The 24,343-nt window shown below is 38.6% G+C and overlaps 2 protein-coding genes across 2 annotated transcripts in view; one reads left to right on the forward strand and one right to left on the reverse strand.

Annotated features, from left to right (window-relative positions):
* The window catches only part of LOC148360800 (netrin-1-like), a 66,605-nt gene extending 60,857 nt beyond the window's left edge, over positions 1-5,748 (reverse strand). The window contains exon 1 of the mRNA XM_088341701.1: positions 4,612-5,748. Within this exon, the coding sequence (XP_088197827.1) occupies positions 4,612-5,641 (1,030 nt within the window). The 5' untranslated portion in view covers positions 5,642-5,748. The remainder of the gene's footprint in view (positions 1-4,611) is intronic.
* Positions 5,749-12,676: 6,928 nt separating this feature from the next.
* The window catches only part of pik3r5 (phosphoinositide-3-kinase, regulatory subunit 5), a 31,621-nt gene continuing 19,954 nt past the window's right edge, over positions 12,677-24,343 (forward strand). Inside the window, exon 1 of the mRNA XM_088343050.1 lies at positions 12,677-12,779. The gene's annotated coding sequence lies outside the window, so the exon portion shown is untranslated. The remainder of the gene's footprint in view (positions 12,780-24,343) is intronic.

A 24,343-nucleotide genomic window follows, 5' to 3' on the forward strand; every position in this document is an offset into this window, starting at 1 on the left:
CCACCCGCGAGAAGTGAAAATCTGCGAAGTAGTTCAAAAATGCTTTAAAAAAAAAAAGTTTTGTTTTTTTTAAATTATTTCATTTTATTATTATTTTTTTTTAGAACCGCGAAGCTCTGAACCCGCGAACGTGGGACCGCGGAGTAGCGAGGTCCCACTGTACTGAATGCAGGGGGAAAAAAAGCCAAATTTTGACTCATTTTAATGATATTGATTGCCCCAAGCAGAGTGCATTCATTTTTTTCAATCTCAGAGACTGCTGATCTTTTTCTTTTAGTTTTATTTATTGTTATGTTATTTTAATTTTTGGCGCGTTTTTCAGAAGATCTGTGTCTAAATTAGGTCCAATAGAATCATAATACGTTTTTTGTCTGTTTTTGCATTTGATCATTCATTTATAGCACTAAAGAGTTCTCATCTCATCTCATTAGCTGCACCGCTTATCCTCAGTAGGGTCGCGGGGTGCTGGAGCTCATCCCAGAAATCATCGGGCAGTGGGCAGGGGACACCCTGAACTAGTTGTCAGCCAATCGCAGGGCACACGGGGACAGACAACTCACTCGCTCAGTCACACCTAGGGTGGAAACCCACGCAAGCACGGGGAGAACATACGAACTCCGCACAGTAAGGCCGAGAGCTGGATTTGAACCCACGCAGGAGGTTCCCACGACCTCAGAACTGTGCCGCACACGCGCTAACCACTGCGCCGCCGTGCTGCCCACTAAAGAGTTAATATGTTTAATTTGTAATGTATTGTTTTGGATTTTCACGTATTTTGTGTTGTTGGTTGACTTTAAAGATGTTCAGCGTGTAAAAGTCTAAAATTGTTTTGTATTTTATAATTTTTAGAAAGATTTTCGCTGAATAATTTGTAACTATGTTTGAAGTAAGTCCCGACCCTCATCTCGTCCTGGTTGCGCACAAAATTTGACAAGCCATTTGCAGCTACGCTCAAATGAACTGAGAAAAAGATGGAATGTTTCAGGAAGCGATTCATTCAGACTTTCACTAAGAAAATGTACTTTTAGGAAAAAAAAACGTTCATACGTACTGACATTGCCCCACTTACGAACGGTTTCGAACGATCGTTCGTAAATTGAATTTGTTCGTAAGTTGCTTTAATGCTATATTTTGTATGAAATGTATGTTTTAAGGTTTATATGAGTATGTTTAAGGCTTGCATAAGTGACTTGTATTGTTTTGTACTAAAAAATAAACATTTAAAATAATAATATGCTCTATAAAGATGAAGTTAAGTTCAACTTACTTTTGGAAAATGACCTTCAAGAGGTCCTCCTCCGTGGTAAAAAGTGTTTCCCGTAAAAAAGCGATCCAACCATTTTCTCAACCGCATCAAGCTTCCTTATTTTACTTTCATTTTAAAAAAACGGCTCGTCTCATCTTTACTCTTTACACCAACCATATTGAATGGATCCACAAGATATTAAACAACAGAAATGTCAAAGTTCTTAGCGCGCTGGAGATACAGTATAGAATGTTTACACACGAACTAGGAAGAGGAAGCGGATTTCTTCTTCGGGGTGGATGCTGGGTGACCTATCACAGCGCCACGCGGCGGAAAGAAGCACTACAGTAATGTCCTTTACTCGGAAAGAGGTGCACACAATACAAAATCTAACTTACTTTTCGACATCCCGAATTTTTTTTTCGCATCTAGCGGTTTTCATAGGTCGAATGGTCGTAAGTAGGGGAGCGTCTGTCTTTTGTCTTTTGGAGTGCTACCTATGCTACTGAAAATGTTCTTCTTGACTTATCTGTTCTGATGTAAATAATTATACTCACAAATGAGTGTTTATTTGATCAAAAAGTAGCAGTTCAACTAAAATTCAAGCTGTGTTATTTTAATAATTTTTTTTTTTTTTTTTTTTTTTTTTAAAAGTCTTCTGACCATTTTCTAAGCTTTGTCAAGAAGACGTATAAAAACATGAATAGACCTCAAAGTTGTTGCTTACTTAGCGGTACAAAACTGTCAATGAATCAAAAGCCAATTACTTTTGGAACCAGGTTCCTGATTGCCGAGTGAGGAAACGGTCCAAAATTCCTGCCGGCATGCCAACACGCTGACATTAATTGCTTCAAGATCCTGCTGACATCCATTCGCAACATCCTTTTACTTCCCGCTGAGTGATTTGCAGGCTCAATCATCATGTTTTGTTAAATAGCCAAATGCTAACACAGTTTTACAAGAATGTGTTTTGTTTTCCTTTGATTTTACTGTATTTAAGGTACTTCAAACGGCTGGAAAAGGTCTGTGGAATTGTCAGAATTGTGACCTAAATGAATAAATTAGCTCACTGGGGATGCTAACAGTTATCACACTGATGTGTATCGTAAGGATTTTAATAGAATCACAAAGGTTGCTTGCTAGTGGCTAATGCCATGCAGGCAAAGTGGTAAATTCTGGATACTTTCACGTTCTTCTTCTTATGACAAAACAATAAAACAAATAATCATTTGACGATGGTTTCTGGCAGAGGTAGGTTGAGTTCTACCCAGCAACCGATGAATCGTTCGATCCCCGGTTTGCTATTTCTGTGTCCACCTGTTTGTACTTTTTTTCTCTCGTTGCTTTGCACGGGCACTCTGCACGGATTCAATAACATAAATGGATGAAAAAAGGGCGGGGGTGACACATGAGGGTCCTTTACGGTCCTTATGGATGTAATCAGTAAAGTGCACTTGAATAAGGAAGCGCTGACACATCTATTTTCTCTCTTTTTTTGTGATGGAGGGGCGGAGTTTATAGTGCCTCACTAACCTGATGCAGGCCAGTTTTTACTGTAATAGGATAAAATACGATTAAAGTAATAGAGACTAATAAAAAAAAACGGGCAAAATACTACAACTTGATCTGCTTTCAGCACCATTGCTGTTGATATATAATAAAATAATAATACGGTTAACCGTAAGAATGATGATAATATTAATGGAGATGATAATAGTAATGTTTTATGATAATATGAGTGCTTAAGAATAGAAATTTTCTTCGGTTGCTTTGCTACAAGTAAAAGTATTTCCACTATAGAACACAAATATGAATGATGATAATATAATGGGATGATGGTTGATGGTGAAATTATTAACTTTTTGTTATAATAGGTGTTAGTGGACAAAAAAACATACGAGTACTACAAGGCTAATATTACTACTGTTGTAGAACTACTTGTACAAACAGTATAATAATATTAAAAGATGATGATGATGATGATGATGAAAAACAGAAATATTTACAAAATTATGAGGTTTCGTCTTACGAGGCGGATCTAAGGACCTAAATAAAGATGTTTTCTTGTGAACAATTTTATTGACAATTTTGCACCACAAAACTGACTAATATATATATATATATATATATATATATATATATATAGAGGTGCGGTCAACAATTTTGTACCACAAAACTGACTAAATATATATGTATATGTATATATATTTATGTATATATATGTATGTATATATATTTATGTATATATATATATATATATATATATATATATATATATATATATAATGGTGTGCTATATTGATAATACCTACAAAAGTGTTAAGAATGTGAACAAAAACTTGTAGTAAATACTAGTAATACAATACTTGTACTACTACTACTACTACTACTACTACTACTACTACTACTACTACTACTACTACTACTAATGCTACTTTCACTACTGCTACTACTACTACTACTACTACTACTAATGCTACTTTCACTACTGCTACTACTACTACTACTACTACTAATGCTACTTTCACTACTACTACTACTACTACTACTACTACTAATGCTACTTTCACTACTACTACTACTACTACTACTACTACTACTACTACTACTACTACTACTACTACTACTACTACTACTACTACTACTACTACTCCTTTCCTACTACTACTACTACTACTGCTACTGCTGCTGTTGCTGCTACTAATATCACTACTACTACTACTACTACTCCTACGATTACTACCACGTGCCACGTCCAATGAACATTTTTTACCATGTGTTTTTTATGACCGTAAAGACAAAGTTAAATACTATTACTACTATTGAGACTATTACTTCTATTATTATTATTGTTATTATTATTATTATTATTATTATTATTATTATTATTATTATTATTATTATTATTATTATTATTATTATTATTATTATTATTATTATTATTATTATTATTATTACTACTATTATTATTATTATTATCATTATTAATAATAATCATAATAAGCAATTAAGGCATTGCTGATAAAAAGAAGAATGAAACTACTACTACTATTAGTACTTTTAATAGGGCCTGTTAATGATAATATTATTAAAGGTGGTGATAAGTACGGTGTATTACTACCACTATGTCTGATTGTTATTGTAATAATAATTAAAATGTACGCTTAAAGTAACTGATGAATAGTTTTCTAATTTATGACCGTTGTAATCATTATCGGAAATTTCTGAAACAGTTTTGTCGATGGGTCCTTCTGCAAAATGTGATGAAGTGGTGTCATGATTCGAAATAATGGTGTGCTAAATCAGGAAAAATGTAATTTTTGTTTAATTACATTTACGACCCGAAAACACAAGTGACGACTCACCCACGCACTCGTTGGCCTCCCGGGCGGTGGCCCTCTGCCAGGGCCGGTCATAGTGGAAGGGCTTGCACCTGTCGCACTCCGGTCCCGCCGTGTTGTGCTTGCAGTCGCACAGCAGCTCTCCGTCCCGGTCCCGGAGGCAACGCGACGCATGGCCGTTGCACTTGCAACGGCCGCCCACCTGCAAGTCCGACACGGCGTAGAAGTAGGAGTCCCGCGCCAGCTCCGTGTCCCCGCCGTCCTCGTCGCCGAACGTGTGCAAGCGGCCGAAGGTGACCCGGATATCAGTGGCGGTCACCCAGTCTTGGAGCACCGGCGAGTTGTCGAAGTCGTGCGCCGAGGGCCGACCGTCCAGCGTGCTGAAGGCGATGAGTCCTCCGCTGAGCGGGAAGGCGTCCGTGTGGGAGTCGGTACACACGGCCTCCTGTTCGTTCTGCTTGGTGACGGCAGCCCGGTTCGGTTTGTTGTACATTTTCCGGCACTGGCTGGAGTAATACTGGAAGGGGACCCAGGTCTTGCCGTAGTCCATGGACTTGGAGATGACCATGGATTCGGGTCTGGGGGAGCAGAACTGCAGGCTGACGTAGGTCACCTCGAACTTTTTACCCAGGGAGAGCGTGAGAGTCACGTTGCGGGGGTTCTGGATGAAGTTCTCCGACTGCCAGCAGGTCAAATTGTGCGGGTTGTTGAGGTCCGTGAGGTAGGCCGGGGGCCGGTTCCGTTTAGGGTCCGCCGCGTCGCACGTGTGGCAGCTGCGGCTTCTCTCCTCCGCCTTGTCCGCGGAGCTCAGCACGCAGTAGCGGTTCGGGGTCCGGTGTCCGCAAGTGCTGGATGCCTTCACCTCCTTGCCGAAGGCTGCGTTCACGAAATCCGGGATGCAGCGGCGCGGGGTGCCGTGCTCGTCGTAGCAAGGGTCCGGGGAAGTGTTTTGGGCTGAGAACGGGGCCGAAGCTCCGCCGCCGTAGCCGCTCGCGGTGCTCCGCAGGGTGGCGGCGAGCAGCACGGCCAGCGCGGCGTCCAAAACCCGGAACATGGTCGCTGCGCGTCAGGTTCGAAAGTGTCGGTGCTGAGGAGGAGGATGAAGAAGAGGAGAAGGAGGAAAAGGAGGAGGAGAAGGTGGGAGAAACTTTACTCCAGGGATGCACAAGAACGGAGTATAATAGTGAGCGTTCCCACCCAGAACCTTTTTATAGACAAGAGATTTTGGGCTAAATCACCTAAATCAAGGCTCGCGGGCCACATCTGGCCCCCGAGAAGGTTTGCTTAAGCGCCTGAGATGATCTTGATACCTTATTGCACTGTTTTTCAACCTTTTTTGAGCCAGGGCATGTTTTTTACATTGGAAACATTTTGCGGCACACCACCAGGGTTGGGTAGGGTTACTTTAACTTGAACACTTTCAATTACTTTTGGATTACTCCAATACCAAATATGCTAATAAAAGACAAAAGAAACTAAATATGAATAAAATGATGACTCACAACACGTGGTAAGCTTTCTCTCCTGGCTTTGATCTCTTTGATCTCCGCCAAAACTAACATAAAATGCGACAGAAACAAAATGAAAATAAATCCAAACAGCTTGCCAACATCATTTTTGCCGTTCCATGTATTCTGTTACTCCCCAAGCCTGCACAAAATTTAGTAATTTTATTCATATTTAGTTTATTTTGTCTTTTATTAGCATATTTGGTATTGGAGTAATCCAAAAGTAATTGAAAGTAATCAAGTTTAAGTAACCCTACCCAACCCTGCACACCACTAACCGAAAATTTTATAAAATGACACTGAACTGTATGTTTATTTACAATATAATTTATAATACCCCCAGTTTTTACAACACAGACACTTGACAATGACATAATAGTTGCAGAAAATGATTCATAAATGTTTTATAAAAATTTTAATTTTAGAAAGTGACATTGGATAATTTCTCACGGCACACCTGACGATCTCTCACGGCACACTGGTTGAAAATCACTGCCTTATTGTATGAAAAAAGGAATGTTTTTTTTACTGTACGTTACTTCTTTTTGATTCATATATTTTTGCACTTTATTATATTGCAATCATATTTAAAAATATATCTCAGTTGAATTCACTTGAAACTCGCTATTATTACCTACGTGCGAACCTTTTGACATTAAAAAGCAGAATTGATTTTATCATGCACTCTATTTTTACGCGAGAAAAACAATCCGTCTCCAGAATATTAAAAAAACAATAACAATCAACATATGCTTGTTTAAAACCGAAAGTGGCAAGGTATTACAGAAACTGAAATCTAAAGCGATTGTTAAATCGATTTATTGACGCACAAACACAGTCCGCCTAAAAATAAAGCAGCCAGACTTAAATAAATACCTGTCTCGAGTCAAGTTTTTTTTTATTGTTATCTGGAAAAGCAATATCTATCTATCTATCTATCTGTCTATCTATCTATCTATATATCTATCTATCTATATATCTATATATATATATATATATATATATATATATATATATATATATATATATATATATATATATATAGCTCAATGTAGCCCGTTTTTGCATAAAATAGTCACTATAATTGACTGGTGTTGCCTGACAAATACCAGCTTATCCGGCCATATTGGAATATATTTTTTAGCTTTTCATGTTAGGTTTTCACTATATTTGATATGCATTCGTAGCCGAAATTTTGGGGAGGGGCTCCCTCCATTTGACTTTGACAGCATGTGTTAAATCTGGTCCGTTTTTGACACGATTTAGCTTAAAAGTGAGCAATTAATTCAGGTTGTTGTGTGGTTTGCCCTTCAACTGTGCACTAAATTCAGTCCAAACAGGTTTCTTTGTTTGTTTACCTCATTTCTTAGGCCCAAATTAGAGTCCCTCACCCAACCCCCCCTAAAAGTTATGTTTTGAACGTGATTAAAATATGTTTTTTTCAACTTTTACTTTTCAACTATATAAAGAAGTTTTGGGGACATAACTTTGTGTATTTTTAAAATGTTTCCAATATATATTTTAATGCTTTTGAGAGAGGGGTGATGCTTTCCCTGGTGCTGCCGTTAGAAAATATGTGGAACAAATTTGTATTCTCGTGTTTGGTTGAATAGAGGAATATACTGTGCATTATGGTTAATCAACTAAAAATTAATTATTTTTTTCTGAAATGATTTTTGGTGATTTTTTCAACGAACATTTCTTATTTTTATACTTTTAGAGATAAGAAAAAAAAATTGTGTGCAAGAGAAAAAATAGAGGAACCTATAAATCAATCGCGAATTGACACAAAGTAAATTTAATCTTGTTTAATACTTCCACTCATTCATTTTATTTCCACTGAGCAGGAAGATAAGTAATGCCGAGGTATACAACGTAAATATATATTTTAAAGCTAAAATTACTTTGCTACTGATGTGCAAAGTGCCATGAAACAGGTCCCGGAACAGACATGTGTAACAGACATGAAATTTGATTGTTTTGAATTCTCACAAAATCTGTGTTTTTTTTTGTTGCATTACTGTTAAAACTCTGGTCCCGCGTTCATTTGTTAAGCCATGGGCGTGTGCGACTGTCTTTTTCGTTCCGCACTTTATGGGCTTTTGCGCTTGCCGTACCTTCAGCTTTATCACCTCATGCTGAATGTAAGCTGTGCCCAATATCAGTTTGGGTAAAAGTTTATATTTTGCTAAATATAGGAGCTGCTTTCACGAACTATTTTTGTGTATAAATGTATATAAGTTGTGCTAAATGATACATAAAAAAGCACTAATTAAAAGTAAAGTAATGTAGCTTGAAACAATGATTACTGTGATGCAACATGTTTCAATGCAACCACGCCACAATGTGTGGCATGTCGAATGATGTCCCATTTTTGTATTTTTGTTCATGTTTTAGATGTATGCAGTCGTGCACAGACGTCCTGACTTATTTGTATTGTTTATTGAATGCAGGCAATAAACCGAGTAACTGTGAACCCTTGTGTCGTGCATGATTGAGGGTCGTTACACATGGTCCCATATCAGTAATTAGAAAGAAAAAAAAAACAATTCTATTTTGATTTTAAAAATGGTGAGATACAAAATGTTATCAATTTTTTTACATGAAACTATCTTATTTTCGTCAGAAAAAGCTTTTCGGTTTTTTAGTCGAGATGCAGCTGACTGTTATTTGGTGGCGCAGTACAGCTTGCAGGAGACGTTTTGGCTTTATTGAAGTAGCAGCGACATCTAACGGCCACCAAGCCACACAACATTGTGTAAATGTATAAATCCTCTAACGTGAACAGTGGTGTATAAAACAAAAATGGTTTATTACAAATATCTATATACTGTACATCGACAGCACGATTTCACATTTAATTCGGCATTTCTTACCATTTTTACTTTACATATTTATTTATTGACTTTTTTTTCAATTGGTAATTGGTAATTCATTAGCATTTACCTTTTTAATAATACTTTATTTATACTGCTCTGTGTTGTATTGGTGGAGCACACATGATACCGAAAATTCCACAATGCACCTTTGATGATTGCCTTTTGTTACTCAAATGATTTCCACAATTGCTGGGTGTTGCAGGTCCTACAAACACCTGAGTAGACACTTATATCGTCAATCAATGTGTTTTTCTAAGAAATTTGATTTCTAACCTGTTTTAGCCTATTTTCACCCTAATTTTAATCATTTACAACCTGCTAATAACACAATAGTAACATAGTAATAACATTGTAATAACATTGTAATAACTTGATATGATATTATTTACCAAACACCTATCAGATATTATTTGACAAATACCTATCAAACAGGTAGCCCTTCACGCTAATCAGTAACAAAGGCATCTCCAAAGTATAAATATGGCCGTAAATCAGGGGTGTCAAGCTCATTTTAGCTCGAAGTTCACACAGGAGAAAAAAAAACATTAAATTATTGAAATAAAAAGTGTGCCTTAGCTGTAAAGCTAGAGGCCTTTTTTATGGCTCACAATTAGATTATGATTCAGGACTGTAAGATTTGACTATGAGACGATTATTGAGGTTTTTTTTCTCTTTAATATTTTTTTTTTCCTACTGTAGGATTTAATCTCTTTTAGTGTTTATTAATTGTGCATTTGAAGAAAAGGGAAAACAACAATTGAGTTAATTTCCATTACTTTAACATTTATTTAACTTGGCGAAACTCTTGCACACTGAAAATTGACAAAATAGGCATACAAACACTAGTTCAAATGATTGATTTAGTAATGTAATAGTCTTTCTCCTTTTTATTTCTTGATGAAAATTTTACCTGAATATGTCAAGACCAGAACGGAATCAGGACCCAAATGCGTAGCGTTAACCACAAGTTTATTGTATAGAAAGAAGAAGGGCAGTGCCCGCATTCCGGTGCTCACTGGACGCGGGAAGCAAGTCGCTCTCGCACTTTGCTCTTGATCCTAATACGGAAGTGGATCTTCTGTAGTGGCAGATGGCAGTGTCAGGGACTGAAAAACAGCTCGATAGCCGGGACAGGAGAGCAAAAACATGGTCGGGATCAAAAAGAGGTCGTAAGCCGGGACGGGAGAGCAGACGTGGTCAGAATCGAAAACAGGTCATAGCCGGAGACAAACGGGAGATCAGGAACGGACAAGTGGAAAAACAGGTGCAAAAACGGGACAAGCCGGAGTCAGGTTGAAAATGCTTGCCTTGTAACAACAGAGGTTCGCTGACGAACTGACAACAGGCGAGTGAAAGGACTGGGCTTAAAAAGGGACAGGGAACCAATCAGATAGCCCACAGCGGTTGGCGCCAAATGAGGGGGCACAGGTGATCGAAATCCGTAATCATGACAGAACTTCACTGTTGGATATCATATCTATTATATTAAGAAGCTAACACTTCTATAAATACACCCAGGTGTTTATATTTCAATTCAACATTGTTGTATTGCCTTAAACAGCACTTCTGTGACTTTTATTTGAGTCAAATAACTTTGGGTTTCCTCAATGTTCTCTGGTTGATACTGGTAGTCAGAAATTAGAACTACAGTGGATGCTTTGTAAGTTGTGCTTGGCCTTGGTAACTACCAGTGAATATGTCTAAAACTCCAGGTCAGTATTTGACACTCATTTCTTATATTCAAGCTTATTTTTCTCTTGTACTTCTCTCATATTTGTCTCATGGCCATATTAAATGATGTTTCGGGCCACATTCTGCCCTTAGGCCATGAGTTTGACACATGTATGTCATGATTACCGATATGAATCACCTGTGCCCTCTCCTTTGGCGCCAACTGCCTCGGACTCTGATTGGCTCCCTGTCCCTATTTTAACCCACTCCTGTCCGTTTCCTTTTGTGAGTCCGTCTGCAAACCTCAGTTAACCCTAGGCAAGCCTTTTTTTGACCCTGACTCCCACCTGTTTTTGCTCCCGTTTGTACCCTGGCTTTGACCCGTTTTTAATCCTGACCACGTGTAATCTACTGTCCTGGCTTTCGACCTCTTTTTGTCCCTGACCACGTCTACTCTCTTTTCCTGGCCTACGACTCGCTCCCGACCATGTTTTTGCTCTCCTGTCCCGGCTACTGACCTGTTTTCCTAACCCTCGCCACGGAAGATCCACTTCCGCGTTCAGAATGACCAGTTTCTGCGTCCAGAAATCACCAGATCATGGATGCAAACCTTTCTCTTTTTTCCAATAAAACTTGTGAGAAACGCAAGTGGGTCCTGTCCAGTGTTCCCTGTAAGATGCACGCGTGCGCAATTGCGCACTGCTCGCACATTCTCAGCGCACAAAAAAATCTAGCCAGCGCACAAAAATGAGGGCTCAAAATTACTAATTAAGAATTGACTTAAGTCAAAGTTACAGTGCACGAAGGTAAAATTACACGGGTTCCCCTGACGTTGTGTCCTAAATGTGGTATTTTGAAGTCAATGTCGAACAAAGTTGAAAAGTAAAGTCAGTAGAGTTTGTCGAGAACCGGCTTCTTCGGCTCGGCTCATCGGCTCTTTCGGGTCCTAAACGGCTCTTCAGGTTGTTTTTGCTTCTTTAATCCCAACATGACCAAATATGATGTAAAATTATGCACAAAATGACTTAAAGGAAGGGGGGAATAGAACAAAAAAGAAAAAAATACCAAAATGAAAAAATAGTGAAAAGCTGAGAAAAAAAGAAACAGAAGGAAGAGATAAAGAGAAGGAAAAATTTAGAAAAAAAACAGGAAAAAGAAAAGGAAGAAATGTAGGAAAAAAGTAAATAGAGAACAAAAAGAAAAAAGTAACAGCTCGGAAAAAATAAACACAATGAGATTTTTTTTAAAGGAATTAAAAAAAAAGTAGAAAAAAAACACGGAAAAAAGAAGAAAAAGTTTGTGTTGCATTCAAATAATTTCCAATTATATCAAGTGAATCTTGTTGCCAACATTGTACTTCCACTCAAAAATGTGATTAAGTACAGTTCTGTATCTTACAACCGACTAAACAAGCCCCCAAAAATGTTCATATTATGCGACAAAATATGTCAGGAAATAAAAAGAAATGGATATCTTGTGAAAGAATTGTAAGAACAAACAACATTTGTAGGCCGTACAACCTTTGCAATAGTACACGAGTCAATTCATTCAAAAGAGAAAAATAATTTTGCATTGCCGGGAACTCAGCAAAAGGTAACTTGATGTCAAGTTTTGGACATGTTTGATAATGAATTATCTTGCCACACTTGGGATTATGGTTGCTCACTGTTGTTTCAAGCGTTGCTCACCGACTTTGTGTGAACGCTCAGACCCGTGGAAAACTACAGGGAACATTTGTCCTGTCTCTGTTCTGGTCTTGACAATGTGCCGTAATTTGTCAGCCGAATTGAGCCATACAATGAGATGTGTGAAGAATAGCATGAAAACAAACACAGCAAACAGATGACTTCCTGTCAGGTCCCAACATCCCTTCAAAATTCACATGCGACCCTCACGGAACACACACAACACTCTCAGTGCATAACACACAAACGGTGGCAGCCCTTCCTCATTGTGCTGACATGCACTTCACTCATATGCTTCCTGTTTCTGTTTGGGAGTCAAGTTTGCTCGTAGACGCAAACTATTAACCAGTAACGAGTGCAGCTCCGTCTATCGGGCCGCTGGATGGACGCCGGCTGGACTAGGAGGGATATGCACTCTTCTGGGATGGATGCCCAACACTAGATTCCAGGTAAGATGCTGGAATGAGATGAACGGGTGTTTTATTTTGAAAAATATCGATCGTATGACCTGTTACGAAAATCCCCTTTTTCAAGTGCCAATTTCTCTCAGTGCTAGATACCAAAAGATAATATATTTCTTGGTAGAACCCAGAAATCTACGTAGATAACCACCACTTTTCTAAATAACCACTTCCTGTGAACCCTGTGGCCTGTGAAGCAAGCTTGATGACTATTTTATGAGAAAGAAAAATATATCACTTCCTTTAGTGGCAAGTCGAAGCCTGTAAAAGAAAAAATAAAAGTATTTTTCTATACCGATCAGGGGACAATCTCAAACAGGAGGTTCTTATATTCCCATCAATAAATGTACATTTTGTGAATGGAATAGTTATTATAAGATAACAGTACTCAAGGGCATATATTTTTTATCTTTCACACACAAAAAAACGAGTATCTTACAGTAAAAATAAAATTATGTCATAATTATCGATTGTGAATCACTTGCGCCCGCTCATTTGGCGACAGCCGCTGCGGGTTATCTGATTGGCTCCTTGTCCCTTTTTAAACCCTGTCGTGTCGCTCTCCAGTTGTCAGTCCGTCTGTGAACCTCTGTTCATTCAAGGCAAGCCTTTTTCGACCCTGAGTCCCGCCTGTCCAGTTTTTGGTCCAGTTTGTTTCCGACTACGATCTGTTTTGATCCCGACCAGGTCTGTTCTCCCGTCCCAACTTACGACCCGTTTTTGATCCCGACCACCTCTGCTCTCCCGTCCCGGCTTACTACCCGTTTCTGACCTCGACCACGTTCTCGTTCTCTCTCCTATCGACCTGACACCGCCATCGCCCGCTACGGAAGATCCACTTCCGTATTCTGATCACAATACAATTGCGAGAACAACTTGCTTCCCGCGTTCAGCGAGCATCGGATCGCGGGCGCTGCTCTTCCTCTTTCTTTCAATAAAATTGTGAGAAACGTTACCCGATTGGGTCTACCCTGTGTGCTGGTCGTGACAAATTACCCTGCAAAATGAAATGTAACATCTTGTTCCACTGACAAACATATAGTATTTTTGGTTTTAATTGGTTTTCTAGTCAATTAAGAAATTAATTGTTTAAATTTAAAATATATATATATATATATATATATATATATATATATATATATATATATATATATATATATGTATATATATATATATATATATATATATATATATATATATATATATATATATATATATATATATATATATTAAGGCATTTTTTCTATTAAATACAACTAATTCTCAAGTTTATCTAAAAATGTAAAAATAATATTTACAATGATCGAAACTATATGCCTGTGGAAGAAGAAACAGACGCTGCCCTACTTACCAACGAAATAAGTCCCGGACGATCGTTCGTAAGTTGAATTGGTTTGTAAGTTGCATCAGTTCCATAGTTTGTATGTTTAAAGTTTATATCAGTATGTTTAATGCTTGTATAAGTAACCTGTATTGTTGTGTACTAGAAAATAAACGTTTCATAAAAAATGTGCTCTATAAAGATAGATAAAGTTGAGTTTAACTTACTTTTGAAAGATGTGCTTCAAGAGTTAGGCAGCTTCCTCCTCAGTGGTAGAAATCGGCTGAAAAAAAACGACCCAACCACTTTTTCAACCGCATCAAGCTTTCTCATTCCACTTTTTTTTTTCCAAAAGAAACGGCTTGCCTCTTCTTTACACTCCACACCAACCATATTGAATAGATGCTCAAGATATTAAACAATAAAAATGTCAAAGTTCTTTGCGCTAGAGATACAGTATAGAATGTTGCGAACTACGAAGAGGAGGAGGATTTCTTCTTTGGGGTGGATGCTGGGTGACCTCTAGCAGCTCCACAAGGCGGAAAGAAGCACTGCAGCACTGTCCTCTACTCGGAAAAAGGTGCACAGAATACAAAATCTAATTTACAGCAATGTCCGGATATTTTTCGAAAACATTTTTTGTGTCTACCATTTTTCGTAAGTCCAATGGTCGTAAGTACTTTGAGGGAGGATTTTTTTCCTCTTTATGTTATGATTTTTTTTCCCGTCAATTTTTCTAACTGGACTCTATGCGGTGCTTAAATTGTTGACGGCAAATGGCTTTAAAGTGAATTTAAGTAGCAAAGCTTTCATTTTTATAACATGGGTCAATAGAGTAATGTAAATTTTGTACCGATTATGAATGTACCCATATGCTAGTTGGTCACCAACATTAGCACCAGGCAGCCCCCTGAGAATACCTGAGTAACCTGCAGACCAGATTTGAAGAAGCTTACCAGCGCTGGGTGATTGTGATTTTCTAGAAAATTAGATTTCTTACTGGTTTGAGAAAATGATTCACATGATCAGTGTAATAACATAGTAATAACACTGTAACAACATAGTAATAACATGATAAGTTATGATTTAAAAATGAATATCAAAAAAAATTGCAACAAAAGGTAGCTCTCAGCTTCAAACAGGTTGGTGTACCACTTATAGACAATATAACATACGAACAACACAATCCTACTGATTATTCAGCAGCTCCGGAAAAGCTCAACAGGCATGTGTGTGTATGATGACATATGTTTCCCGTCCAGCCGCCGGAAGAGAATCATAATTTTTTTTTTCAAAGTTGCTTCATTTTCAAGTTGTTGAGACATCGAATTTGTGCCGGGGGCTGATCGTAGTAGAGTATGACGTTTGTGCATCAGGGGGGCGTATGGGCGGAAGCTGACGTGTTAAAAACGTATTGGGACATTATTTTGAAGATGCCATGGCGAGATTTTGTCAAAATGTGAAGAAAGGTTAAGGAGGAACATATTTTTCAATAAATGGTATTATAATTTGCACTGTTTGAATTGTGATATGTATTAGAGGTGCAACAACTTATATATTTTTTTTACAAATCCGAATTAATAACCACAATCGTTGTTTTTTTTCAGCCTATGGTGCAGACACCAACGGACACTTCACTGAAAGCTTGACCTTAAAGCTGATTATGTTGATAAAACGTTTCCTTTATTTCCTCTGGGATTTATTGTTTCAAAATCAGCAGCTCAATTGGCTCCATCCATCAAACATGTCAGTTTCATTTGGGGGGGGTCTATGTTGGGCTCCACTTTGCACACAAACAATACAATTCGACGGACTGTAAGGTTTTCCCTAACTTCTCACTGGTAGTATGTTTTCATGCCTACCCATTACAAAACCATTTTCAGCGGTGTCACGGGCATTGAAATAAATTAAAAACATCTACTAAACCAGGGGTGTCAAACTCATTTTAACTCGGGGGCCACACGATAGAACAAATATTCTGTCGGGGGTCAGACTAGTAGATTAAAGAGAAAGAAAAAGAGAAATAAAGAAATAAGAGAAAGAGGGAGGGAAAAGGAGAGAGGGCAGGACAAAGAAAGAAAGAGAGAGTGAGAGAGCGTGAGTAACAAAAGATAAAAAGTTGTGAGAGAGGGGGAAAAGAAAGGGAGAGGAAGAAAGAAATCCAAAGAGAAATAGAAAGACAGAAGGACAGAAAAGAGAAAAGAAAGCGTGAAGGGTATGAAGAGAGAAAGAGAAAAGAGAGAAGAGGAAAAAAAGGAAGTTAGAGCAAAAGAGGTTAAAAGACACAGAGAGAGAAAGAGACAAAGAGCAACAAAGGAAGAGAAAAAGAGAGACACAGAGAGTGAAAGAGAGTGGGAGTAAAGGGGTAGAAAAGAGCGAGAGAGAGAAATAAATACAAGTACAGTGTCTTTGTGAAAGGAACCTGGCTCAAGTTGACAGATCTCAACCTGCAGCTTGTTTTTCTCTTGCGCTTCTCTGAGTGTTGTCTCACGGGCCGGATTCAATCCCTAAGCGGGCCTGATCTGGCCCGCGGGCCACCTGTTTGACACCAGTGTACTAAACCCTGCACTCCACACTCTACCCAATGGAAAAAAGCCTATATTTTTAAAATAGATATTATCGTTACTGTTTTTTTCCATGGGATTTGGAATTTTCTACGCTTGAACTTGTCATTGAATGCACTATGCTAAATGGAGTGACACAATGGCGGCCTCTGTCTTTGGAAACAGTTAGCATTTGTTGGTACTAAAAAAATTTCAAATAAAAAGCTCAGTTACTGTCTTTCTGTAAATTGAAACGTTTCAGGTTGTGTAGAAAAGCAGAAAGGTAAAATTATTCAACCAAACTATACAACAGTCTGTGATGTCGCTTGTATTTGTTCTGGTTAGCAATTTTGGCTGGCTATCTAATGCTAACAAGGCCAATGAAGGAATTAGATTTTTGGAGGTTGGTATTAGACTGATGTGTTGGTCTATTTCTCAGTTTACATTTTTCTTTCATTTTATTCTTTAAATGTTTTTCAGCCAAGAAGCCCAAAACAACAGGAATAATTTTGTTTTTTATAATATTTATAATTTTGAATTATCGAACACAAACAAAAAACAAGAATCTTACAAAAAAAAAAACTAACCGTATGGTGAAAATATGGGGTGGCAGTAGCTCAGGAGGTAGAGCGCTCGCCTTGAGACCAAGAGTTTCAATTCTTGGTTCTTGTCAAAGTGTCTTTGGGCAAGACACTGAACCCGTAATGCCCCCAATAAGCAGAAAGTCACCAAGCATGGCTGACTCTACTATTGGCGTGAGAGTGTGTGTGGGGATCTTCAGTGACTTGAAAAGCGTTATATGAATACAGTTAATCCACCATTTACCTTTTAAAAAACTAAATAGGTGTTTAGAATAGAATAGAATAGAATATACTTTTATTGTCATTGTTACAATATGGGATATATTGTGACAACGAAATTGGACGTGGCACTCCAGTTCCACGTTTTACAGTGAGGATATAAGGAAAACAAAGAGATAAAGGAACTTAGAAGATGTTTGTACTGTCCTTGTTGTTAGACTTTGTTTTCCTCCAGAGGGGGGGGGGTGCAGAGGAGGGGGTGAGGGACAGACATAGATGGGCGGATCCAACTAGATGTTTGATCTTACTGTACACACGGTCCAGTGTTTTTTCCCCTGGTTGCGCAGTCCACGTATTGAATGGATTCGGGAAGTACAGTCCATAAACATGCCCGATTAAAGTCGCCATTAAAACCCATTCTGTCAACAAATAACCGATTCCAACCGGGAATGCTTTCTTCATTTTCCTCATGTTGAGGTTTTTGAGTTTTCCCTCGCCCTTATGTAGGTTTTAGATCAAGGGATGGAGTTATAATAGTCTGTAGTTTGCAAAAGTCTGTGCAGCCCTTTGAGTCTCCTCATGATTAAGGGCGTCACAAATAAACATGACTTAACTTGAATATATTTGACTTAATTTTAGGGGTTGTTTTGTTCAAAATTCCACAAATTAGTATGTCGTTCGAGGTTGATATTAAAAAACACGACGTTGTTGTGGGGTTTCACAAAATTAGTACATTTGTTTGATGTTTGGCATCCATATTTTTGAGGGGTTAGTGTACATTATCATCCTAAAGTTGATTTTTTGTTTATTTATTTATTTTTAGATAAATGATACACTATATAACTCTTTGTTTGAAAGCTGGAGTTTTCTTTTTCTTTTTTTTTCTTTTTGTAAAAGTATAATTTTGACGGGGAAGCGTTAACCCAAGTAATGGATTGGCCTTGATTCTTGAGCCAAATGTTTTTTCGTCCCTATCATTTTTCTTTTTCTTAATTTTTGGAGCTTTGGGTAGCGTCCTAAAACAAGACTGTGTGAAGTCTGTGATTTTTAAGTTCTCTGTATGAATTACTGACCCAAGTAAAATTCTGTGAAAAGTAATTCCAAATTTCTGCAATAAGGGAACCGTAAAGGAGCAGGTAGGGGTCCGGTAGTGATGTAGGGGGGCTTGCTAACTGTAATCCCTCATTCCCATTCACACGTATAAATTGTGAATGTGTGGGAGTCAACCTGAGGGTCGGATCACAGCGCAACAATGGAGAGGCACCTGCTTCCTCGCCTCACTTGGGAAGTAGCGCTTCCAGCCAGGAAACACTTGGTAATGGGATCGTCAGATGTGAGGAAATGGGGGGAGGACGCGGATGGTCAAAGGTCAGAGGTAAGATCTTGAGCCTAAGCCGGAGTCCGAGCCAGACGCAACCCATCGACCAATTTCAGCCCAGGTCGGGCCTAAAATGTCAATCATTACTTTTGGGTCGGGCCAAGATTCTCTCTCACTGACTTAAAAAAAAAATATATATACATATATATATATATATATAGATATACAGTGTTCTCGTTTGCCCGCGTCCCTGCGTCCTCGACGCATCATTTTTGCTGGGGACGCATAGTCTCAAAACAACGTGCGTCCCCGGAACGCAACTTTTTTGCCACAAAATTGTCATTATTACCCGATTACTTTTGTTTAACAAAGATTTACCGCATTCCAAACTTTTTGTCAGGCACATCCGGCAGATATTGTTTTGGTCTCGGGGTTCGAGTTTTCGTCTGCACGCCGATCTTGGCCAACGAGATCTAGTTGTGTAGTGAAAGGAAGTCCGTCTTTTTTAAGAGAACCGGCTTTTTCGGCTCAACTCATTAAAAAGAGCCAGCTCTCAAACGGCTCACTTGCTTTGATGATTGATATTACGAATTATGTTGTATAAAGAAGTTAAGAAAAAAAGGAAGTATAAAAGGAGAAAATAAAAAAAAACAGGTTTGTGGTTATCCCTTTAATCGGTATATTACCAACAATACTTTGATGCAGAAAATGAATTGATAATTTGATGATTAAAACTGAATGAATATATAGTTTTATATTATATATTTGTCGCCGATTTACGATTTTAACCTCGAAAACACTAAATTTTGGGGACCCATAGATCTCTGTTGGGACCCATAGATTTTTGAGCATGCGAGTCCCCGGGACCCATCACTTTTCAGAGGTAAAATGAACACTGTATATATGTTTATAAGATTTATAAGATTGTATCCGTCATTGTACTTCTTGGTCTCTGCCTCTCTTTCTCTTAAAGTGCCATGCTAGATACTTAATGTTGTACTGTTGCAATGCTTTATAGACCAATTGTCAACCCTTAAAAATGACGGATGGCCTTAAAATGTTCTTATTGACTCTTAAAAAAGAGTCAGTGGAAAATTTTCCATGAATGTAACCTCTGCAGAAATAGAAATACAAAAGATGTAAATGTTTATACAGTCGTTTTTAACTTAGATTTGGTTACAAAAGACAGGCTTTAATATGTTATTATAAGTCCCCTCTCCTCCTCCCGTGTCCTCACAAACGAATGGTGAAATGTTGGGTTTGCTTTGTGCTTGGTACTGCAAATTGGGCTGGGCTAGATTTTTTAGGCCCGATTTTACCTTTGTATAGGGTGCTAGCTTGAGGTAAAGGTGCTTTCCAGATGGGGACTAATGAGGACATTTCTTTTATGGTAATAAGTTGATTGTATTGGTTTTTCAATATAGATCCAATGTGACATATTTTATTTATGTTGCTATTGACAAAAACCAACCCCGGTCAATAGCTACAATAATAAACATGCATAAAACATTTCTTTAAAAAATAAATGTGGAAGTGAACCTGTTGACACCGAGGGACAACATCCTCTTATGAAACGCAGTCATAGTCATCGCAGTAACAAAACTCTACCAAAAAATAAAAGTTGGTGTATGGAAGCCTGGTCTTTGTTTTTTTTTTCCATCTAAATATCTTCTAAGAGCTGTGAGTACTGTAAGGATGACACCAGAGCAATCTAATTGGTCACTTTATTGCCAGGGTTTCCAGGATGCTGTTGCAATTTTCATCTTAAAGAAAAAATTATATATTTGTATACTAGCAATTGACCGTGTGTTGAAAAAACAATATGCACTAATGATTTAGATTGGATGAATAAAATTAACTAGGTATTGTAATTTTTACAGGCATCATATTTTTCACATTTTAAAACCAAATTGGTAGAAATCTGCCCCTTTTATGCTGATTAGCCAAATTTTAATTGGTGTTTGATTTAAAAAAAAAAAGGATAATTAGTCAGATACAACTACCGATCTTGAACCTTAGTCATCAATACCTATACCAAGTACTGATGCCACTATTTTATTCATTTTCAAAAATATAAGACTGGCAATATCTTTAAGAAATATATTTTGAATGCTATTTTATTTTAAATTGCATTCAACGCAATTCATTATTTTTCCAGTTCATGTTTTTGATTGTTCAATGTCAACCAGAGGGAACTATCATGACAAGTAATACCAGGGATTGAAAGTCACTCATCCTTGATTTTTCATTTTCATTCATCTTGGAGTTTTTAATTGGAACTCATCTCATTAGCTGCACCGCTTATCCTCAGTAGGGTTGCGGGGGTACTGGAGCCCATCCCAGTAATCTTCGGGCAGTGGGCAGGGGACACCCTGAAATGGTTGCCAGCCAATCGCAGGGCACACGGGGACAGACAACTCACTCGCTCATTCACACCTAGGGACAATTTGGACCGGCCAATTCACCTGAAATGCATGTTTTTGGAATGTGGGAGGAAACCGGAAAGCCCGGAGGAAACCCACGCAAGCACAGGGAGAACATACAAACTCCCCACAGTAAGTCCGGTAGCTGGATTTGAACCCACACAGGAGGTTCCCAAGACCTTAGAACTGTGCCGCAGACGTGCCGCCGTGCTGCTCTAATCGGAACTCATTTTTAAATAAAAGCTTCAAAAGGGCTTCATTTCAAATAGTGTTTTTTGTAATATCTCCTTGATTGAGCTGTGGGACTGGCCGTGGAACAGTGGACCAGCTCTACACACTTTGGAGGGTCCTTGAGCTTGCATGGGAGTTTGCCTATCCGGTCTACATGTGTTTTGTGGACTTGGAGAAGGCATTTGACCGTGTGCCTCTGGATGCCCTGTGGGGGGTGCTTCGGGAGTGTGGGGTACCGCTCAGTCTTATCCAGGCTTTGTGGTTCCTGTATGCCCGGTGCCAGAGTCTAGTCCGCATTGCCGGCAGTAAGTCGGATTCGTTTCCAGTGGGAGTTGGACTACGCCAGGGCTGCTCTTGTCACCGATTCTGCTCAGAACAATTATGGACGGAATTTCTAGGCACAGCCTTGGTGGGGCAGGGGTCCAGTTTAGGCGCCTCAGCATTGCATCTCTGCTTTTTGCAAATGATGTGATGCTGTTGGCTTCCTCAGGTTGTGATCTTCAGCTCTCACTGAAGCGATTCGCAGTGTGAAGCGGCCAAAATGAAGATCAACACCTCTAAGTCCGAGACCATGGAACTCAGACGGAAAAGGGTGGCATGCTCCTTCCGGGTTGGGAATGATATCTTCCCCCTAGTGGAGGAGTTTAAATATCTTGGGGTCTTGTTCACGAGTGAGGGTAGGATGGAACAGGAGATCGCCCTACGGGTCGGTGCTGCATCTGCCGTCGTGGTAAAGAGAGAACTGAGCCGAAAGGCAAAGCTCTCGATTTACCGGTCGATCTACGTTCCTACCCTCACCGATGGTCATGAACTGTAAGTTATGACCGAAAGAACACAATCCCGGATACAAGTGGCTGAAATGAGTTTCCTCCGCAGGGTGTCTGGGCTCTTTCTTCGAGATAAGGTGAAAAGCTCAGTCATCCGGGAGGGACTCTGTAGAGCCACTGCTCCTCCGCATTGAGATGAGCCAGTTGAGGTGGCTTGGGCATCTGATAAGGATGCCTCCTGGACGCCTCCCTCGGGAGGTGTTCTCTGCTTGTCCCACCGGCAGGAGGCCCCAAGGACGACCCACACACTGTAGAGACTATGTCTCTAGGCTGGCCTGGGAACGCCTCGGGATCTGTCGGTGAGCTGGAAGAAGTAGCTGTGGATAGGGAGGTCTGAGCTCCCCTGTTAAGGCTGCTGCCCCCGTGACCTGACCCTGGGAAAAGGGGAAGATAATAGATAGATGGATGGATGTGTGGGACAGTTATTTTCTCTTTAAAACAAAAACTAGTAACTTTGGAAAAAAGTACTTTTTTCAATAGTTAGTAGGATGCTGGAGAGTTTTTTTTAACACTCAGATGACGTAAATTTCAATTTTATTTCCCATTTTAAACTTGTTCTAAAACTAATCTGCTTAAGATATCTATAAACACTTAAAACATGTCATTTGTTGGTTTTCAGATTCAGATTCAGATTCAGATTCAGATCTACTTTATTGTCATTCTAGTACACGTGTATACAGAACGAAATGTCGATACATCTGACCCACACAGTTTCCTTGAATGTACAGATATAAGTAAAAGTTGTATTGTATTATAGCTACGTATAGTATTTTACCATAGTGCCGATAGTGCAAGAGGAGTAGCTAACCAGATGTGCAAAATGGGCATTCAGGTTAACAAGTCAGGTAAACAGTAACATTAACACTGTAACAATAACGCTGTAAGTACAATAGTGCAGAGAGCAAATGTGCAAGGAGTGGCAAGCTATAAAGAACTGCCAGTAGTGCAAAAAGTCAGATTAGCAGCCATTTTCCATGGTGAAATGTACATTTGCACAAACTCTTTGTTATTAAGAAAAAAATATATATATGATTTTGTGTTGCAACGTCAGAAGTACCCAGCTGTTTTTACGCTCGAAAACGGACAGTCTGTAAAAGTCCATATCCTCATTACGAGAAAGGAAGCACAGGTAGTTGCTTCTCACTTTAAAGAAAACCCAATTTACAGTGGATATTTTTTGCCGGATATGTCAACAAATAAACAATATATTATTCAAGGTATTGTGACAATAAAGCATATTTTACAAAGAAAACGCAGAATGTAGAAAAAGAGTATGTGAATTGAGTTTGAAAAAATAAACTAATTGTTATCAACATTAACAAAATTAACTGTATAAATACATTTAAAACATTAACTCACTATTTTCCAGGAGACATTACAAGCTCTATTTGGTATAAAATATATCAGAAGTATGCGGCTTGAGTCCTTAACCCACAACCAACAACAATATCAAAAACCTCTCGCCCTGGGCACAATCTATTACTACTCTCCTCTTATTTTGGAATTATGTTTCTGCTTAATGTCACTGTCCTATTGTTCTGATGCACTTTTGAACAATTGCACAATTTAGGCCAGTCTACAAGCATTACCTATATTGGACTATTTATCCTAACAATCCTTTTTATTTTATCTTTCTCTTTTAAGTCTTTTATTACATGTTTATTTTAAGTTCCACGTCTAATCTCATTATAAACAGTGTTCACCATTTGGTTATCAAGGACAATAAGGACAATTCTAATTGTAAAGTGGCCACTCATTGGTGAAAATAAGGCGATGTAAGTAAAATGAGTAATTTTACTCTTTTGAGGGTAGGGGACACCCTGTGTGGTTTTTTGACACATTTATGCTGAAACCCCCCGTGCCACACCTGACTTCTTGCTCTTAGTGTAAAACGTGAATATGGGTGTGGGTGACCCACTTTGTGCACAAAAACGACAAGATTGCATTTATGGTTTGCTTGGATTATTTACAAAGCAAACACTAGAGTACCTAACCAAACCTTTATAATATTGAAAAAAATGGCAGAAACGACATTAATCAACTCTAGCTTTTTTAATTACGCAATAATTACTGTGAAGTGTATTTTACT

Source organism: Urocampus carinirostris, chromosome 8, assembly GCF_059441175.1.
Source record: "Urocampus carinirostris isolate Australia breed hairy pipefish chromosome 8, RoL_Ucar_1.0, whole genome shotgun sequence".
Classification (NCBI taxonomy): domain Eukaryota; kingdom Metazoa; phylum Chordata; class Actinopteri; order Syngnathiformes; family Syngnathidae; genus Urocampus; species Urocampus carinirostris.